At 57.6% G+C, this 18755-nt stretch overlaps 10 protein-coding genes across 10 annotated transcripts; 5 read left to right on the top strand and 5 right to left on the bottom strand.

Moving 5' to 3' along the window:
- Nucleotides 1–961: 961 nt before the first annotated feature.
- On the top strand, nt 962–3748 carry PG997_010502 (Vps53-like protein; the record flags this gene model as incomplete). Its single annotated transcript, XM_066814817.1, has 6 exons — nt 962–1001; nt 1090–1489; nt 1560–1736; nt 1801–2352; nt 2429–2891; nt 3017–3748. 6 exons carry the CDS (start codon nt 962–964, stop codon nt 3746–3748), a joined length of 2364 nt encoding a protein of 787 aa, XP_066666779.1.
- Nucleotides 3749–4323: 575 nt separating this feature from the next.
- PG997_010501 (uncharacterized protein) lies at nt 4324–5444 on the top strand (the record flags this gene model as incomplete). The annotated part of the gene is made up of 3 exons (XM_066814816.1): nt 4324–5043; nt 5075–5315; nt 5389–5444. The coding sequence occupies 3 exons, from the start codon at nt 4324–4326 to the stop codon at nt 5442–5444; spliced, it is 1017 nt and encodes a 338-aa protein (XP_066666778.1).
- A 701-nt stretch (nt 5445–6145) lies between these two features.
- PG997_010500 (CybS-domain-containing protein) lies at nt 6146–6847 on the bottom strand (the record flags this gene model as incomplete). Its single annotated transcript, XM_066814815.1, has 1 exon — nt 6146–6847. One exon carries the CDS (start codon nt 6845–6847, stop codon nt 6146–6148), a length of 702 nt encoding a protein of 233 aa, XP_066666777.1.
- A 697-nt stretch (nt 6848–7544) lies between these two features.
- Nucleotides 7545–9544, top strand: PG997_010499 (tyrosyl-tRNA synthetase; the record flags this gene model as incomplete). The annotated part of the gene is made up of 3 exons (XM_066814814.1): nt 7545–8477; nt 8512–9321; nt 9410–9544. 3 exons carry the CDS (start codon nt 7545–7547, stop codon nt 9542–9544), a joined length of 1878 nt encoding a protein of 625 aa, XP_066666776.1.
- Nucleotides 9545–9905: 361 nt separating this feature from the next.
- Nucleotides 9906–10496, bottom strand: PG997_010498 (nitrogen permease regulator 2; the record flags this gene model as incomplete). Its single annotated transcript, XM_066814813.1, has 1 exon — nt 9906–10496. The coding sequence occupies one exon, from the start codon at nt 10494–10496 to the stop codon at nt 9906–9908; it is 591 nt and encodes a 196-aa protein (XP_066666775.1).
- A 26-nt stretch (nt 10497–10522) lies between these two features.
- Nucleotides 10523–11116, bottom strand: PG997_010497 (uncharacterized protein; the record flags this gene model as incomplete). Its single annotated transcript, XM_066814812.1, has 1 exon — nt 10523–11116. One exon carries the CDS (start codon nt 11114–11116, stop codon nt 10523–10525), a length of 594 nt encoding a protein of 197 aa, XP_066666774.1.
- Nucleotides 11117–11197: 81 nt separating this feature from the next.
- On the bottom strand, nt 11198–11815 carry PG997_010496 (nitrogen permease regulator 2; the record flags this gene model as incomplete). Its single annotated transcript, XM_066814811.1, has 2 exons — nt 11198–11628; nt 11812–11815. 2 exons carry the CDS (start codon nt 11813–11815, stop codon nt 11198–11200), a joined length of 435 nt encoding a protein of 144 aa, XP_066666773.1.
- Nucleotides 11816–12812: 997 nt separating this feature from the next.
- PG997_010495 (uncharacterized protein) lies at nt 12813–14072 on the top strand (the record flags this gene model as incomplete). The annotated part of the gene is made up of 4 exons (XM_066814810.1): nt 12813–12923; nt 12998–13372; nt 13398–13748; nt 13848–14072. 4 exons carry the CDS (start codon nt 12813–12815, stop codon nt 14070–14072), a joined length of 1062 nt encoding a protein of 353 aa, XP_066666772.1.
- A 275-nt stretch (nt 14073–14347) lies between these two features.
- PG997_010494 (uncharacterized protein) lies at nt 14348–15430 on the bottom strand (the record flags this gene model as incomplete). The annotated part of the gene is made up of 4 exons (XM_066814809.1): nt 14348–14629; nt 14692–14968; nt 15036–15268; nt 15386–15430. The coding sequence occupies 4 exons, from the start codon at nt 15428–15430 to the stop codon at nt 14348–14350; spliced, it is 837 nt and encodes a 278-aa protein (XP_066666771.1).
- A 2010-nt stretch (nt 15431–17440) lies between these two features.
- PG997_010493 (thioredoxin-disulfide reductase) lies at nt 17441–18494 on the top strand (the record flags this gene model as incomplete). Its single annotated transcript, XM_066814808.1, has 2 exons — nt 17441–18021; nt 18110–18494. The coding sequence occupies 2 exons, from the start codon at nt 17441–17443 to the stop codon at nt 18492–18494; spliced, it is 966 nt and encodes a 321-aa protein (XP_066666770.1).
- Between the last annotated feature and the right edge of the window lie 261 nt (nt 18495–18755).

Below are 18755 nucleotides of genomic sequence, written 5' to 3'. Positions count from 1 at the left end.
ATGTTGACGGTACCCGATAATGGGAGGCATGTTTTTGCATTCAAGCATTTGCAACGCAGGGGGAGCGACTGCATAATCGACGTGGGCTCTGCGATGTGCACCGGGAATCATCACAGGGGAGGAGCGTTTACTTACATTTCATTACATTGGGGGGACTTTTGACATTCCAGCTGGCGTCACGGAGTTTGGATCGATCAATCGTCTCATGCACTTTTCTCGTCGTTATGCACGGTCTATTAGCTACAGGAAGGGAAGGCAGGGCTAGAGGAAAAAGAAAAGGACGGCTTATACAAAACCAAAATAACAACAGGTTCGAGGCTGGTGACCATGTTTATCTCTAGCAGTATCTTTTCGGCAGCGTGGCGTAGCGGGCGATCCATTTGTTACAGGGGCGCCCAACTTGCCAACTCAATCGAGCTGTTGACTGCTTCCAAGACCAGGAACCCACCAAGTGTTTTAGACAAATATGATGTTCCAACTTGAAGTCGAGCGCAGCTGGCAGATACCTTTCAATGATGCCAGAGAAATAGCCATCAATTATCTTACGATCAGTATACGATGTTGTTTTTGTGATCGATGTAAAGGGAGTTTACTGAAGCTGAAGCGCAGAACATCTAGTCAATCAATCTCCATAAGTGAGTATGTAAATATGAGGTAAACCCCCTAGAGCGGGCCCGGCAAGTTCCGTGCGCGGCCTGTTGCCAGCACAGCTGCTACCTACGACTGCTACTAATGGAATCTGGGTAAGGCGACCTGAGCACCAAGGCAACATTGAAGTCAATGCAACACCGTTTCAAACATCCCAGGCGCGGCGCTCTCTACTATCAATCTTCCCTCTCCTCCTCCCAACACCAATTGCGCCCGGTTCAAGCAATCGAAAGAAGCCTGCAACGCACGTAAGCTTCGGAAACGTGGCCCCCTCCCTCATGGTCGGACAACCGAGTCTCAGATCTCGCCCACGATGAACGGTAGTGCAGGGGAGTCGCTGTCGCTGGACGCAGGTTAGCTTGCTTTGCCTTTAACTCGAGAAGCATCACCGACCCAGCTTCCACAAGACTGACACGAGGTTATCGCAACCACACCACACAGTTCACTACGACCCGATCGACCATTTGAACCTGCTGTTCGGCCACCCCTCGACCGTCTCCTCCATCTCCCGCGTCTCCACGAACCTCAACAAGCAGAACAATGCCCTGTCCACCGAGATCACCGCGCTCGAGACCGCCCAGGCCTACGGGCCCGACTCCTCCCTCGAGCGCATGCAGTCCGCCCAGGCCGAGCTCGCCGGGCTCTTCCGCAAGATCGAGACCGTCCGCTCCCGCGCCATCCAGACCGAGCAGAACATCACCAGCATGACCGCCGACATCAAGCGCCTCGATGGCACCAAGCGCAACCTCACCCTCTCCATGACCGCCCTCAAGCGCCTGCAGATGTTGACCACCGCCTACGAGCAGCTGCGCGGCCTGGCCAAGACCCGCCAGTACCGCGAGTGCGCCTCCCTGCTACAGGCCGTCCTGCAGCTCATGCGCCACTTCAACAGCTACCGCAGCATCGACCAGATCGCCACCCTCAGCCGGGGTCGGCGACCTGCAGCGCGAGCTGCTCGAGCAGATCTGCGAGGACTTCGAGCTGGCTTTCGCGAAGGGCGAGGTCGCGGCCCGCCGGAGCACCCTGATCGAGGCCTGCGGCGTCATGGACGCTCTCGGCGAGCCCGCCAAGTCTCGACTCGTGGCCTGGTACGTCAACACGGAGCTGCGCGAGTACCGGCAGGTCTTCCGCGGCAACGATGAGGCGGGGGAGCCTCGACAACATCGGCCGCCGCTACGCCTGGTTCCGGCGCATGATCAAGACGTACGAGGAAGAGCACTACGGCATCTTCCCGCCCCACTGGAAGGTCGGCGAGGTGCTCGCCACCGCCTTCTGCGACGGCACCCGCGACGACTTCAAGGGCATCCTCGAGCGCAGCATGCGCCGCACCGACGGCGTCAAGATCGACGTCAACCTGCTCCTCAGCTGCCTCCAGGAGACCATGGACTTTGAGCAAGGGCTGGAGCGCAAGTTTGCCGACAGGCCGCGGGCCAGCATCGATACCATCAACTCGGTTACCTCTTCCGACGAGAGGACGCAGAGCTTCAACGGTTCCGTGTCGGTGGCGTTCGAGCCGTACTTGAGTCTTTGGGTCGATTCGCAGGACAAGGCCTTGGCCTCCATGATACCCAGGTACAAGGCGCAGCCCCTGATCCCGCCAGACGAGGAGTTCTCGCCGCAAGCCGTCATCAACTCGGCTATCGAGCTATTCCATTTCTACAAGGTGACATTATCACAATGCGCGAAGCTATCTACTAGCGAGAGGTTATTGGATTTGACCCGGACATTCGCCAAATACCTGGATGAGTATGCGCAGCAAGTACTGCTGGGTATCTTACAGAGGAGCCCCCCTTCAGGGGGCCTCGGTCCACGATGTGATACTCGTCTTGAACACAGCGGACTTCTGGCACACCAACTCGGAACAGCTAGAAGACAGCATCAAGAAACGGATCGACCCCGAACTATCGTCCAAGGTGGACCTGTCGTCGCAGGCCGATTCTTTTCTAGGCGTCGCCAGCGCGGCCGTCGGCGACCTGGTCAACAAGGTCGAGCTGGAGTGCGAGGTGGCCTGGCGCGAGATGAAGAACACCAACTGGAGCAAGATGGAGAGCGTCGGGGACCAGAGCTCCTACGTGGGCGAGCTGGTGAAGCAGGTCAACTCCAAGACGGAGGAGATCCTGGCCGTGGTGGTTAAGCCGCAGTACGCGAGGGCCTTTGCGGACAACCTGGTGGAACATCTGTCGAACACGTATATCTCCAACATTGTGCAATGCCGGCCCGTCTCCGAGGTTGGCGCTGAACAGGTAAGTCGCAAAATGCTCACATGCCATGCCGCCATTACTAATATGGTATGCAGATGTTGCTTGACAAATACGTCCTCACGAAGGCGTTTGAGAATCTCTTATCGTACCACAACCCGTCCTCGGAGCCTCACGTGCCCCCGGCCGGCTTCGTCAAGCGCGTGAATGCGGCCATGACGCGGATCGACCCGCTGCTCAAGACGCTGCAGGTGCGGCCGTCGCCGCCCGAGGGGCTGGTGCAGGCATACCTGATCCACATCGGGGACCGGTCCGACACCAACTTCAAGAAGATCCTCGAGCTCAAGGGCGTCCGGAAGCAGGACCACGGCCACCTGTTGGAGCTGTTCGCGATCCACCGCGACAGCGCGAGCAACGACAAGCTGGTGCAGCAGAGCGCGCTGCTGACACCGCTGCTGAGCAGCAACGGTATTGGTAGTGGCGGGCTGGGCATCACTTTGAATACCAACCTCGCGGGTGGCGCGGGGGCGAACCAGGGCGCTACAAGGTTCGACCCGACGTCGCTGGGCGAGAAGCTCCTGAGCGCGGCGCGGGACGGCGTGGAGAGGATTGGCACGCCTGCGGCAGGGCAGGGCGGCAGCGGGGCCGGTAACAGTAGTGGTAATAATGGTGGTGTTGAAGGTAATCTGAAGAATTTTGGCAAGTTCTTCCGGAGGGATATCGGGGGCTTGGGGTTAGGTTTGGGAAGGGCAGTATTGATGAGACGAACCGGTGAATGGTGTAATGGATATGCCTTTCCAGACTTATGTTACCTTACAAAGATAGAAGCCGGTCAATATCAAGCCATGCGAGTGGAACGAGACCTATCATTTGTTTGCATGAAGATGACGACCTACTCATAATATCTGCATTTAGAATTTATACTGTGATGTGTACAAGACGCTTGTGCCTGGGTATTTCGTTTAGACACGGGTGAGGTTGAGGATTTGGATCCTGATGACATCATTATTCTGCCATATCCTATGTATATCGCCATGCTCAACCCGAACTCACATTTTGACATATCCGCCATTGGATCATGACCAGTAGTGAACTCTGGTTGGCACTTCGGAAATTTGGAGCGCTTCATACCAGACTGTTGGCTGAAAGCAGATATTCTCAGTGTCACAATTGTTGGGATAAGCACTTTCGCGCCTACGGTGCTTCTTCATCATCGCTGTCACATCGACAGCATACAAAGCCACTAAACCAACCACGAGCGGAACGGCTGTTCGCACTTTCATCCGGTGGTTGTATCAAGCCTGATATTCCTCATCACCGTCTCCCATTTCAGTGGCACTTCTTCTTTTTCCAGCCTGGCTGTTGCTACCGTCATCGTCACTCATACACCACAACCTCACAGCAACATCATCCCACAAACAATACCACCACCAAACGGAGAAATAATAGGAAATCCACAACCAACAACACCAGCAAGATGAGTTGGATGGACAGCTGGTCCCGCCCGGCCAAGTCCCAGGCCACGCCCGCGCCCTATTATCTTTTGCCGGGCGGCGAGGCGACGCCGTACTGCCACTCGTGCGGGCGCGTCATCGGGCAGCGCAAGCAGACCCAACACCAAGACAAGGCGGCAGAGAAGATGGAAGTCAAGTATTGCTCGAGCCGGTGTCGGGGCCGCAAGCCCGGGAAGCTGGACCGGGAGATCGAAGGGGTGTTTGTGCGGTTCTTACTAGGCAAAGAGGGGAAGGAGAAGGAGGAGACGAAGGGTGATGGCGATGGTGGTGAAGCTGGCGGGGATGGGACGGCGGCGGAAAAGTCAAAGCGGAACGGTTGGAATACCAAGGGCAGCAACAAGCATCAGCACAAGAACACGAAGAAAGTGAAGGGTGATGCGCGAACCTTGGTCTCGTGCTCCATGGTCGAGGACGAAGTGTTCCCGCACCACCGCGGCCAAAGGAACGAGGATGGTTCCGAAGCAGAAGAGGAAGAGCACAATCGACCAGGCAGCAGTAGCAGCCACGACCAGAACGAAGATTCCCAACAACAAGATGCCTCTTCTAACCCATATCAACACCCCGAGTCTGATTTCCTCCACGACCCCACCAGCTACGACCCCGAACTTCACCCTCTACCGTCGCAGAAACCCCACAACAACCACGAGCCCATCGTCGACGGCGACGTCCTAGCCCGCATGTCCGTCCGCAGCGGCACCGCATCCGCCCCCGCAGTCCGTGTCCGAAGTGAACGGCAGCGTGGGCGGCGAAAAGGGCCGGGCCGAGCGGACGGACGAGAGCGAGGCGGCCCTGAAAAAGCGCATCGCGGGCCAGCGCCGGGCGCGCGAGCGGGAGATGGTGCGGTGTGCCGCGCGGAGGGGGGTCGCTTTCGGGTTTGTGCTTGAAGAGGAGGATGATGAAGGGGATAGTAAGGCAAAGAACAAGGGCGGGAAGAAGAATGCCAAGAAGGCCCACGGTGATGGCGAACAGGACAAGGGAGAAGCGAAGCAAAACAGGAGGCTTTGCGAGGGCTGTCATGAACGGGAAAGTGGTCGAGCCCAGCTTCGCCAAGGGGGACTGGAGTATTCGGTGGAGGGAGGAATGACAAACAGACAACAGAGAGATACGCGCTTAGGTTATGTTCTGTTTCTGTATTGTAGCTAGGTGTGTATGAGTAAGTCTGTCTGGTCGATCACTACGACTCTGGAAAAGCCCCTTATATGCGGCGAGATGGCCATACGCCATAATAGATCCCAACCAAGTTGCCCCCAAAACACGAGACAGGCGAATGGAAACTCACTTACTGGTGTACCCTGATAATGCAAATCAGAATTTCCTCTGGGGGCTTTCAACTCTGGAGATGGTTCATTCAGTTCATTCTATACTTTGGACAGAAACCGGCGTATCTACGCATGTTAGGCGGGATGCTTGATCCACCTCATGTTCATTATGACATCCGCAATGGCAAACCAGTCCTATATATAAATCAGAACTTTAAACTCATATCCAATTTAAGCTGCCCACGTCGTAATTGTCATTGTTTTGTTGAGTGCTGAAATGGTAAGCCGTCAGTAGAAGGTTGAAAACAGTTTGTATATGTATGCTATTTGTATTCAGTACATGGTGCATGTCTTGAGGGCACCAATCACCCCTCACAAAAGGAACCATGCCGATAATTCGTAAAGCTGGTTTTGCTTTCCGCCTTGCCTCCCCCGCCTCGTGTGCCTCTCTCTCTCTCTCTCTCTCTCTCTCTCTCTCTCTCTCTCTCTCTCCCGAACTCCCCTCCAACACATCCACTCTATGCGCCTATGCCTTCCAGACGCGCTTGATCGCCTCGGTCAGACCAACATCGTTCGTCTCGAACTCGTACAGGCCGATACCGACGGTGACGGTGGCCAGGTTGAGCAGCCACATGGCGGCCTTGCGGCTCTTGGGGTAGCGGGCCGTGGGGATGTAGTCGACAATGATGTTCTGGAAGCCGGTGTGGCTGTGGATGAGGAGGAAGGAGCACAGCAGGGCGTCGAAGGTGGGGTTGAGCGAGCCGGCGGCGAAGGGGCGACGGTCAGGGGCACGAGGCCGGCGGCGATGGCGCGGTCGAAGACCCAGTGGTAGGAGCCGTGCGAGGGGCTGGTCTCGGGGACGGGCGCGGGATCGTTCACTAAGGCCGAGAGTCAGTTCTGCCATATTCCTTATCGAAATCCCGCCAATGGACTCAGGCGCAGGACAACAGTGGATGTGTACCTCCTCCCTTAATAACCTCTGCGATGAAAACGTTAGCGTCGTGACTTTCTGGACAGGAATGCATGGGCTTTGTGACAACATACGGGGACCAGGAGGCAACAGACTCCGGCGGCTGGAGGTGTGGAAGGCAGCGCAGCGGGCCGAGTCCTTCAGGATGGCGCTCCTCACGGACTGCTGGGCGAGGGTTGTGGAAACACCGGCGGCACGTCGAGTCGAGGCCGCGAGGGCGGTTTGCCGAAGCAGGGCGGGTCGGATGATGGAGGCCATTTTGGTTTATGTTTGCATGCGCAGTGTCTACGTCGGCTTGAGGGGTTTCTCTGCTTTCAAAGGAGTTGCAATCGATCGTTGTGGCCACCAGTGGTCGTCGTCGTGTCGTGAGTGCGTGCCGAGGGCGATGACGAGAGGCTTGTCTGAAGTTGTGGATGGACTCAATCGACTGGCAAGCACAGACTCTGGAACTTCAAGCTTGCATTGGATTCCGCGACCCGACGATTCCAATTGGGATTGCCGAGGATCAATACATAATAGCGGCCGTCTGATTGGTGGGTGGGTTTAGTGGGGGTCGGTCTTGTCAGTTAGGTAAGCGAGCCTGCAAACATCTGAAGAACAGTGAATGAGTGGCAGTGGCTTAGTGGCTTAGGTAAGGCGGCCAGTGGGCGGGATCGGTGGTCGGGCCTTGGAGCAGCTCCAGTGGCCGATCAACTAAAATTTCCCAAAGGGTCCAGCTCACGATCTGCCCGCCCCGTCGCAATTAGCATCGCACCTACATACATACAAGCAGAGCAATTGTTCTACACTCTTTTCTTTATCACGACTGCAAAGCCCTTCATGATCTGATGATAGCCTCTTGAGTGCCGCTCCGGTCTTACTGTATTTCTAATCTTTACTTTTCCTCCGACTTCAAGCGTCCGTTTCAGTCCAATCGAACCGAAGCGAGTTGTCGACGATTTTCCTCCCCACCATCATGGCGCTCTCGATAGCCCTTCTACGCAACTCGGCCGCGGCACGCTCGAAATTATGCCGTCGCTGCCTCAAGCAACGCCTGGCGGGCTTGACCTCCCTGCAAATACGCTCCATCTCCAACCGGGTCCTAGCTAAGCGGACAGCGGCCGAAGAGGCATGGCAAGCAAGGGCCGCCCAGATCGACGCCGGCCAAGTCCAGAACCTGTGGGACACCTTCAAAGAGCGCGGCTTCGTCAAGGATCTGGCCGGCACCGACGAGCAGATCGGCACCCTCATGAAGCGGAAACGAATCGGCGCCTACGTCGGCATTGACCCCACCGCGCCCTCCCTCCACGTCGGCCACCTGCTGCCGCTGATGGCCCTGTTCTGGATGTACATGCACGGCTACGGCGCCAACAGTCTGATCGGCGGCGCCACCGTCCGAGTCGGCGACCCGACGGGCAGGCTGCAAGACCGCGACGAAATGACCAGCACCAACGTCACCGCCAACATCACCAAGATCCACTACCAGCTCAGCCGCGTCTGGCGGAACGTGGACCAGCTTGCCGCCAGGCTTGGTCACAAGAAGGAGTGGTCGTGGAGTCGCGCCCTGCTGAACAACAGTGCCTGGTTCCACAGCACCCCCTTCATGGAAGTCGTCCAGCGCCTCTTTTCGGGCATGCGCATGGGTCCCCTCTTGTCCCGGGACAACGTGAAGCGGAGACTCGAAGGCGAGGGAATGCCCCTCGACGAATTCATATACCCTCTGATGCAGGCCTGGGACTGGTGGCACATGTTCTCGAGCCCCCGCCAGGTCATGATGCAGATTGGCGGTTCCGACCAGTACGGAAACATCGTGACGGGCATCGAGGCCATCAAGCACCTCCGCGACACCGGGCCCGACCCCACGAAGCGCATGCCCGACGACCTGCTGCACACCCCCGTCGGCTTCACCGTCCCCCCTCCTTACCGACTCCTCGGGCGCCAAGTTCGGCAAGAGCGCCGGCAACGCTGTCTGGCTGGACCCTTTCATGACCAGCTCCTTCGACCTGTACGGATACTTCATGCGCCGCCCGGACGCCGACATCGAGAACCTCCTGCGTCTACTTACCTTCTTGCCCATGGACGCCATCAAGAGCACAATGGAGAGACAGGCGCAAGACCCCAGCAAGCGGGTCGCCCACCACACACTGGCGTATGAGGTCGTAGCCCTCGTCCACAGCCCCCAACTGGCGCAGCAGACCCAGGACGAGCACAGGCAACGGTACACAAGGAAGGCGAGCGGCGGCGCGCAGGCCCAAATCGGCGAGTACCCCGCCAAGGGCCCCGCCAACGTGGGGCGGGCCGTCGCGTTCAAGCCCGACATCGAGCTGCCCGAGTCCCTCATAAAGCAGAGGAGCATCGGCCGGATCCTGTACGCCGCGGGCCTGGCCAGCAGCAGCTCCGAGGGCCACAAGCTGACGGCGAGCGGCGGCGCCTACATCGGCGGCTCCCCGGGCGCCCAGTCCCAAATGGGCCCCATGGCCGTCGGCGAGCTGACCTTTGTGCCGGTCAAGACGTGGTTCCCCGAGGAAAACCACCGCTTCCTGATCGACGGCCAGCTCATGATCCTGCGGCGCGGCAAGCACTTTGTGCGCATTGTGAAAGTGGTCAGCGACGCGGACTGGAAGAGCAGCGGCAAGAAGTACCCGGGCGAGCCCGGCACGGGCCGGGTGCGCCAGCTGAAGGAGCTGGTCCAGCAGGGCACGCCCGAGGGCGAGAAGCCGATCAAGATTAGCACCAAGGAGGCGGCCAACTTTGTACACGAGAGATGCAGCACCTCGAGCGGCTGGAGGACCCCGAGACCCAGGACGAGGTGATTTTCCCGCACTACCCTCCCCCCAAAAGAGAGACTCTGCTTACCAGGATGACGACGTCAAGGCGGCGGCGCTGCAGAAGGCGTGGGGCGAGGCCAAGGAACAAGAACAGGAACAGGAACAGGGCGAGAGGCCGCACGACACCGAGTCGAATAAGAAGGAATAAAAGTGGAAAAGAAAAGGAAGGAAAGGGGTAAACAAAAATGGTTGGGCCGTAAGCATGAAGGCTGGCGAGGATTTAGAGGATGTATCATATGGAAGAGAGGGAGGACGGATGGATACGTGTATATACCCATAGAACTTGCGGTTTGCTGTGAAAAAAAGAGCATGGCGCAAGATGTACAACAAACTAACTATATGTATCTATACCTAGACCAAAGAGTCATTACACTCTATAACGACATCCCATTTCACACAACACTTTACAAATCTCGACGCCCCTGTTGCTCGCATAAATGAAAGATCTGGTCTGTACGTATGTGTGTATCATACGATGGGTTTTGCCGGCCTAGGAGCTAAACCATGGATCACCGATAAAACACCGTCAAGTCCCCCGCCGGCGCCCGGAACCCCTTGAGCTTCTCCATGATCTCGGCGTCGGCCATGTTCTGCTCCGTGATGATCTGGTCGAAGCTGTGGCAGCCGTCGGTGTAGCGCTGCAGCGGTTCGTCACTGGCTAATAGATCCTCTTCCTCCTTACCATGACTCTTGAGCCGCGCGCGTTCCCGCTCTTCTTCTTCGGTCTCGTCGTTGCTGTCGTTTTCGTCATCGTCGTCTTCGTCGCTGTTGTTGGCGTCGTGGATGTCCCAGGTGTGCAGGCGGCGGCGGCTGCTGTGCCGGCTTAGATTTTGCGGGCGCTGTCCTTGCCTGCCCTTTTGTTGATCTTGTTGTGATTGTGATTTGGTTTGTTGGTTCTGACGCTGCCCCCGCCGATGACTGTGATGTTGCCGCGGGTGCGCCTGCCCCGACGCGAGCAGGGCGAGGTACTGCTTCGAGACGACGTACTTGTGCACGCGGTACAGCAGGCCCTTGATGACGCCGAACTGGACGAGGCGGCGCACGTCGACGAGCGACAGCACGGGCAGGCCCGCGTCCTGGTGCAGTTTGATCCACTCCATGACGGAGCGACCGACGCAGAAGGTCGTCAGGAGCTTGACGAGCTGGTAGTTGGTGACGCGGCCGGCGGTGGCGCTCGTGGTACTGGTGGCGGTTGCGTTGGGGGTGGTGTTGGTGTTAGGGTAGTGGTGGTGGAGCCGGGGATTGTAGAGGTTTGCTGCGGCGTCGATGGCTCGGCGGCGGCAGGGTTGGGATTCTTGAGGTTTGTGGATGAAGATGCCGTAGCAGCAGCACCGGCAGCAGACGTGGCCCCGGCACCATCCGGAAGCGGCCCGCCAATACAAACATAGCCCGCGCACTCGTCGATCAGCCCGTCGCGGTTGGTGATGAAGTCGTGGATGCCCGGGCGGGGCGCGTAGCAGCTGGCGAAGAAGAACATGTCGAGCAACAAAATGGTGTCGTAGTACAACAAGTGCTGCAGGGCGGTCTGGGTCAGGGGCAGCGAGACGTCGGCCAGCCAGGCGATGCGGCGCACGTCGTTGACGCCGTCGACGTGGGGGATGATCTTCTGGAGGGTCAGGTCCCAGGTCGGGTCCACGATGTCGACGAGCTTCATCTTGGGGACGGGCACGTGCCAGCCGCGGACGGGGGCCGGCGGGGGGTGGTACGGGAACAGCTTCATGTTGAGCGTGTTGGCCTCGTCTGGGATCAATCGTGAGTTAGGGGAGCTAACACAGGGCATGAAGACACTTACCAACGGGAATCATGCACTCGCCGTAGTTGTTGAGGTCCTCCTTGACAATCTCCAACAAGCTCTCAATCGGCCGCCGCCCGTCGTCGACCTTGCCCTCGGTGCGGAGGTAGCCGTTCTGGCGCTCCATCTCGGCGAAGGTGACGGCGAGGCGGCGGACGAGCTTCTCGTAGGGCAAAAGTCGCAGTCGGACTCGACGACGAGCCCAAAGTTGAAGATGAACTCGTTGCGGTGGTAGCGCTCGTGGGGGATGGAGACGGGGTAGCCGAGGATGCTGTACTTGTTGTCGGGCGTGTTGACGGTCAGGAAGCGGTTGAAGAAGGCCTTGCGCGGGATGATGTACTCCTGGATGATGTCAAAGTCCACCAGCGGCGGCTTCAGGTGCGGGCCGAACGTCGTCGCCACGATGCAGCCCGGCGGCGACTGGGCCACGATCTTGGTGCCTGTGTGGGTGTTAGAGATATATTCCAGTTATATTACCAGTAGCAGAACTCACCTTCCTGGGGCAGGAAGCGGGCGTAGAAGATTCCCTGGATCATGATGGCGTTCTTGTAAGAGGCGAAGTCTGGCAGATGGGAAGATGAGATGTCATTGCTGAGATAGGCTCAAATTTGTATTGCCAAAACGCATCGTTTTGAAAACATCGATCAAACCTGCCTGAGCTGTCGTTCTATTCGAGATATGGGATCTTCTTGATATTAATTCCATATGCCATAGTCATTTCCATGCTTTGATGAGCTGTGCATGAAGCTTGCATCCTCTACTGGTCAATTTGAGCTTGTCGTTGAGCTGAGACCTCAAGCTCAGGTCTGTCTGTCCGTCGGCGCGGGGCATCCACCATCGTCCGGCCCCCGCCCCCACCACTATTCAGGGCCCAGACAAGACGATGTGTCAATGTTAAGTTACTGGCTTATATCAATCCCAGTACATCCCCAGCCATCATGTCGAACACATCTTGGTTCTCATGCAACGACAAGTAAGAACCAAGATGTTCTGTAATTCATATAGACCTGTATACCTACCTAAGGTATATATCCCGTGGCAGTATGTGATACGGTCTGACTACGGCCCGGATGCTGATTCTCGTCCCTCTTTCAACTTTGTAGTAGTGCTCGCTGGCCGTCGATCTTCCCATGGGTTACCAACAACCGCCAAGCGGCATGGCCAATCCTGCAACCAAACGACCATATTCCATATTTGTACAAGAGGATATTTCTATTAAGCTAGTGTAGGCCGGGAAATGACATTCGATACCTCAACGACATGCCAACATCTGTCGATTGCTACAAGATAAGACAAAACATCTGTTGTCGACCTTATCAGATGCCGTCGATAAGGCAGGCACCTAGACAAATCTAGCTTAGGCGCTCAGGTGCAGCTGCTGTAGCCTGTAGCCGCCTCAGGCCAGCTCAAATCCGCAGCTTCCCCTAGCCTGCAGCTTACATTTGCTGGTGTCGACCTCGTTTCATCTTAATGAGACGATTGGCCATCCATCCCATTGCCAGTCAATTGCCAGCTTGCATACTTCCATTAGCCACTTTGCTATATCGCTGAAAACATTCGCTCTACCCCCTTTTCTTGGGTTGATATTCGTTTTACACCTTGTTTTGATAGACAGGTATTCATCATGGCCGATACCGAGTCCAAGCCCAATACCACCCCGGCAAAAGCCGTTGAGGAGCCCGTCCAGGATGAGCAGCCCATCGTGAAGCCGGAGGACCCTGCGCCCGCCGCTGACGTGCCCACCAAAAACTGAGGCTCCCGTCGAAGCATCAGCCAAGACTGAGCCGGGAGCTGAGAAGACGGTCCCAGAAGCCTCCGAAGCTCCTGCCAAAGCAGAGGGTGCCGAAACCCCAGCCAAGGCCGAGGAGCCGGCCAAGGCAGAAGCCTCATATACCGCCGCCGCCTCTGCAGAACCCGCCAAAGCGGAAGCCGAGACTACTTCTCCCAGTGAGGCACCCGCAACCGCTGCCACCACTGAAAAGCCCGCCAAAGAAGCAGCAGCCAGCACCCCCTCAGGACCTCTACGCCACCCAGCAGGCTTCAGGCCACCCCGAGATCTGGGGCGTGACCCTGCAAGACCCGTCCCACCACGTCCCCAGCCAGATCATCTTCCAAAAGTACCTCAACGCCAACGACGGCGACCTGGCCAAGGCCAAGGACCAGCTCACCAAGACCCCTGGCCTGGCGGCGCGAGACCAACCCCCTGGAGACGACTAAGGCGACGTGGTCCAAGGACAAGTTCGACGCGCTCGGCTACGTCACGACCTATCGCGCTGACCCCTCCTACAAGGACAAGGACGACGATACGTCGGCGTCCGCGAAGGGCAAGGGCAAGGGCAAGGAAGGCAGTGATGATCCCGAGGCCAAGGAGGTCTTCACCTGGAACGTCTATGGCAACGTCAAGGACATGGACCTGACTTTTGGCGACCGCAACGAGTTCCTCGACTGGCGCGTCGGCCTCATGGAGCTCGCCATGCAGGAACTCGACATTGCCTCCGCCACCAAGCCCATCACGGCCGAATGGGACCCCCTACAAGATCTACCAGGTGCACGACTACAAGTCGGTCAGCTTCCTGCGGCAGAACGCTAAGGTCAAGGCCGCGGTTAATGAAACGGTCAAAGTCTTCGGTCAGAACTACCCGGAGCTCCTCAAGCAAAGTTCTTCGTCAACGTGCCCGCCATCATGGGCTGGCTCTACGCCGTCGTTAAGGTCTTCGTCGCCGAGCGCACCGCCAAGAAATTCCACCCCATGGGCAACGGCGCCAACATGTCGGCCGAGTTCGCCGACTCCAAGGTCCCCGGCCTCGGTCAGATGCTACCCAAGGAATACGGCGGCCAGGGAGAGCCGCTCGCGGTCCAGGGCAAGCAGACCCTGCTCGACTAGGAGCGAGGAAGAACGATGGAGCGATTAGGAGGCGATTTGTGTTATGTCATCCGGTGAACGGGATGGAAGAGGATGCACAGCGAAATCGAACCGGTGGTTTAGGAGTTTTGCTTTTTTTTGTTCTACCCGATTGGATTGTATTTGTACACAGCCCAAGATTGAACCTTGCAATTAGTGATACCATAGCCAGCAGTTTGATTTTTTACAAACTGCGCACATTAATGCAGACATTCCTTGTCTAATTCCCGCTCATACCCTGACAGACGACGAAGCCCTTAGCTGCGTACGTGTTCTGGGATTCCAGCTGGCTGCTGCTTCTCCGCATCGGATTGCTCACGTGACGATGCCTCGTTGTTGCTGCTATCGGAACCAGCCGCCTCTAGATCAGACGAGTTGTTCTTCTTGGACTTGGACTTGCGCTCGGCAAACTTGAAGTGCTCGCCCTTCTCCTCGTACTCGGCCGCCAGCTCATCAAACGTCTTGCCGGCCGCCTTGGCCTCGCGGCGCACCTTGCGCGTGCGCAGCAGCCAAACCAAATGCGACGCAAAGATGCCCAGCTCGAGCGCGCAGCAGATGACGTACAGGACGCCCCCAGTATATCAAACGTGTTCTGTGCCACGAGCGCCATGAGGGAGAAGAAGGCGCCCGAGCAGTCCATCGATAAGAAGACCCAGTTGATGCCCACGACGCGCCCGCGCCGCTTCCAGATCTCGCCGTAGGGCGGGACGAGGCCGCCCGCCAGCAGGATGCTCGCGATGACGCCGACGACGAGGGGCGGGGTCTCATTGCCGCGCTCGTAGATGACGCGGAGGGTCAGGATCAGGGCGGCTTCGAGGCCGCCAAAGGCGAGGGTGACGGCGAGGCCTAGGGCGGTGGCTTTCCAGGTGGCCCAGTTACTGTCGAAGGGGGTTCGTGTCAGCAGTTGATACCTAGTCTCTTCTCGTTGGTGGGGCTGCGACATACTAGGAGTACATCAGGATCTGGGCCCAGGCCACGATGGACAGGACGCCGAAGCACTGGGGTTGGACCTGGATGGGGATGTTGAAGTTCTGGATGATGGCGTAGACGCCGAACGGGACGGCGCAGGCGGCCCAGAGGAACATCATGCTGGCCGGCAGTCCGTCCGTCTTCTTGGTGCGCCAGTTGGTCCATATCTGCGGGATCAGCTGGATGCACCACAGAATGGTTCCGATAGTCTATTCGCCGTCAGATTTAAGTCAGCCATGGATGCTGCTGCTTCGACGTGAAGTGAGGCGGCGGTTGTCGGGTCTGATTGGCTAGGCCACCCAAGACCTGGGCATGACATCACTTACACCGAGCACGTTGGCCGCGACGGGAATGTCCGTTTGGGGAGCCATCGCGACTCTTGGCCGCTTGTAGAGCTGCCTGGGCACACTCTAGATTCCGAGGGTCAATCGCAAGTACTCGAGGTGAAGACAGACTGGGCGAGGTTGGCTGTGGCGAAACTTGACTTGAAGAGAGTGCGATCCCGCTCCTTTCAATGTTGGACTCGGACGAGCGAAAGCAGTCGGTCAACCTGGATCGACAGGGACACTGGAGCCCAGAAGGAAAGCGTGACCCAACGTGACCATCTGGACTATTGAGCACGTTTACCTAATCCACCCACTTCGAATCTGGCATCGGGGGCAGCGGCGACCTAGGTTCGTTCCCGTTGCGGCAGTTTGCTTGCTCATTGTTGCTCGCAGTCGCCATTTCTTCGAGGGGAGCAGCGAATGACCAACCGGTATTGGCAGGGTATGTGCCCGATGAAAAACTCCACAAAATGGCAGGCTTCCGATAGAATGGGTGTTAGCGGGCGGGTGGTGCGATAGCGTCATCTCGGGGGTGCTCGATGCTACCATACGGCCCCGGAGTTGTTGAAGCATTGGAAGCATTGGAAAAGTCCAAGGAACCAAGCTGCGGGCGTTTGAAGATTCTTTGTTCGTTAATTGATGCGTTCACCGGGGATACATGTGCGACTGTGCCTCGTACCCCTTAATGTAGGCAACTCATTCCGTCGACATGGTGCGAGGCGACATCGGGTTGCATATCTACCTTGGGTTATGCTTCGGTGATAAGACTTTATCAATCAGATAAGAGTGACCACGAGGCCGTTCGAATGTTCATCAATCGCACCAGACTGCTTGCTCACTTGCTACCATATCAGTAAGCAGATCAACAGTATGTTTCCAGGGCACAATGCAGATTTATTTGCTTCCATAGGGTAATGTGGAATCAAGATGCGAATGATAGGACTTTCGAGTTCAAGAGGGTCGGATGTTGCTGGGTGGGATTGCGAACGCCCCATCAGGCAGGGACCCGGGGGATCGGGAAAAGCAACGTGAAAGCAAGCGGCCTTGACAGCGGGACGGGAAATGCCCTGATTCGGTATCATCATCCCATCATCTCTCCTGCTTAAGTAACCACCCATCTTGATTGATGCGGCATCCTCGGGAGCAAGTGCTCGAATACTGCGAATTGGTCATATCTGGGTGCGATAGGCTACACGGTGGTTGCAAAGACACTCGACTCGATGCAACCAGTGCACTCGAGCTTGTGGCGGTGACTTCATCTGTTGACGGCTAACGATTGGTTCAAGGCTGGCTGTTTTGGTCAGTCGGGTCTCTCGTCCACTGTTCCCTGCGGTTGGTCATTCTTGTTTTCTAGGGCTCTGAAAATAACTCTTGGATGTTGAATTCCAATACCAAGTCACGAATGATCGAGGTGTCTTGTCTGATTGATGTCTTGGCTCGGTATGCTTCGGGATTCCCGCGTGTTCTTTGCCCCTCCAATACAGAAAAGGTCCCCTGGAATTGTCATTGGGCTTACTAATGCGGGGTCCTTCTGGTTCGGGGCCTGGAGGCTGGAGGCGAGATGCGCTGAAAAGGAAATTTTCCAAGCACGAGAGCAAGCGGATTCCCAATCCGCACCGCGCCGCGCCGCACCGCATTAGCCATCGTCGTCTCACCATCCCGTACGGAGTAGACTAGAAGCCATTTGTACGAATAGAACAGAAGTCCTGCATACCGCTGACAGCGCTGTACACATAGCATTATTCCACGCCCCCACCTGCTGCCTCTGCTTACCTGATTCAGTCATTCCCTTCGCCGCATCCACTTCCAGCGGGCTAGCTTATCTCGAAAATCTACAGCGACCTACTTCAGTCCGATCACGCCCACCCCCCTCTTTCCTCTATCTACCACCTAACCCACTCCCCAAACCACCCGGCCAACACCGTCAAACTGTTTTCCTCAGCCTTCCGTCGTTTCCCCCTTCGCGCCGGCGCCTCAGGAGTTTCCATTGCCGCCTTCGCCTCAGCCGGTTTCCAGAAAAAGCCTTCCCCCGCCACCAAGATCACCGCCAGAGACATGCATTCCAAGGTCGTCATCATCGGCTCCGGGCCCGCCGCCCACACCGCCGCCGTCTACCTCGCCCGCGCTGAGCTGAAGCCCGTCCTCTACGAGGGCTTCATGGCCAACGGCATCGCTGCCGGCGGTCAACTCACCACCACCACCGAGGTCGAGAACTTCCCGGTTTCCCCAAGGGAATCATGGGCCAGGAACTCATGGTACGTTGCCTTCGTCTTGCGCCGAGTCATTGAGGGGAAAATGCTGACACCAATTGTCTTCCAGGACAACATGCGCGCGCAGTCCGAGCGCTTCGGCACCCAGATCATCTCCGAGACCATCGCCAAGCTCGACCTGTCCTCGCGCCCCTTCAAGTACGAGACCGAGTGGGCGCCCGGCACCGTCCACACCGCCGACTCCATCATCCTCGCCACCGGCGCCTCCGCCCGCCGCCTCGGCCTCCCCGGCGAGGAGAAGTACTGGCAGAACGGCATCAGCGCCTGCGCCGTGTGCGACGGCGCCGTCCCCATCTTCCGCAACAAGCCCCTGTTCGTCATTGGCGGCGGCGACAGCGCCGCCGAGGAGGCCACCTTCCTGACCAAGTACGCCAGCCACGTCACCGTGCTCGTGCGCAAGGACCAGCTGCGCGCCAGCAACATCATGGCCCAGCGCCTCCTCAACCACCCCAAGGTCACGGTCCGCTTCAACAGCCAGGGCGTCGAGGTCAAGGGGCGACGACAAGGGCCTCATGAGCCACATCGTCGTCAAGAACAACAAGACGGGCGAGGAGGAGACCCTCGAGGCCAACGGCCTGTTCTACGCCATCGGCCACGAGCCCGCCACCACGCTCGTCAAGGGCCAGCTCGACATGGATAGCGAGGGCTACATCGTCACCAAGGCCGGTTCCCCCCTGACCAACATCGAGGGTGTCTTTGCCGCCGGCGACGTCCAGGACAAGCGCTACAAGCAGGCCATCACCAGCGCCGGCTCCGGCTGCATGGCCGCCCTCGACGCGGAGAAGTACCTGGCCGAGCTCGAGATCGATACTCGCGAGGAGGTCACCACCAACCTCTAAGACGGAGAGCTTGTAAAAAATGGAAGCGGTATAGAAACGGTAATTCCCATTTTTGGCGTTGAATACTAGACAGTACCCCTATAGACCGATATAAACAGTAAAATTCCCATACAGAATGGCCATGGCTTGTCTGATGTGATTACCCTACGACCATACCCCTTGCTACTGCGATTGTGCGAGTGCTGCTGCGATTTTGCCAGTGATACTACTGACTACACTGGCTGCCCGGCGGTATATGCGGCAAACGGAGCACGCCAACTT

Source organism: Apiospora hydei (genome assembly GCF_038363865.1).
Source record: "Apiospora hydei strain CBS 114990 chromosome Unknown utg000007l_segment0_segment0, whole genome shotgun sequence".
Taxonomy (NCBI): Eukaryota; Fungi; Ascomycota; class Sordariomycetes; order Amphisphaeriales; family Apiosporaceae; genus Apiospora; species Apiospora hydei.
This window is presented reverse-complemented; position numbering and strand designations above follow the sequence as displayed.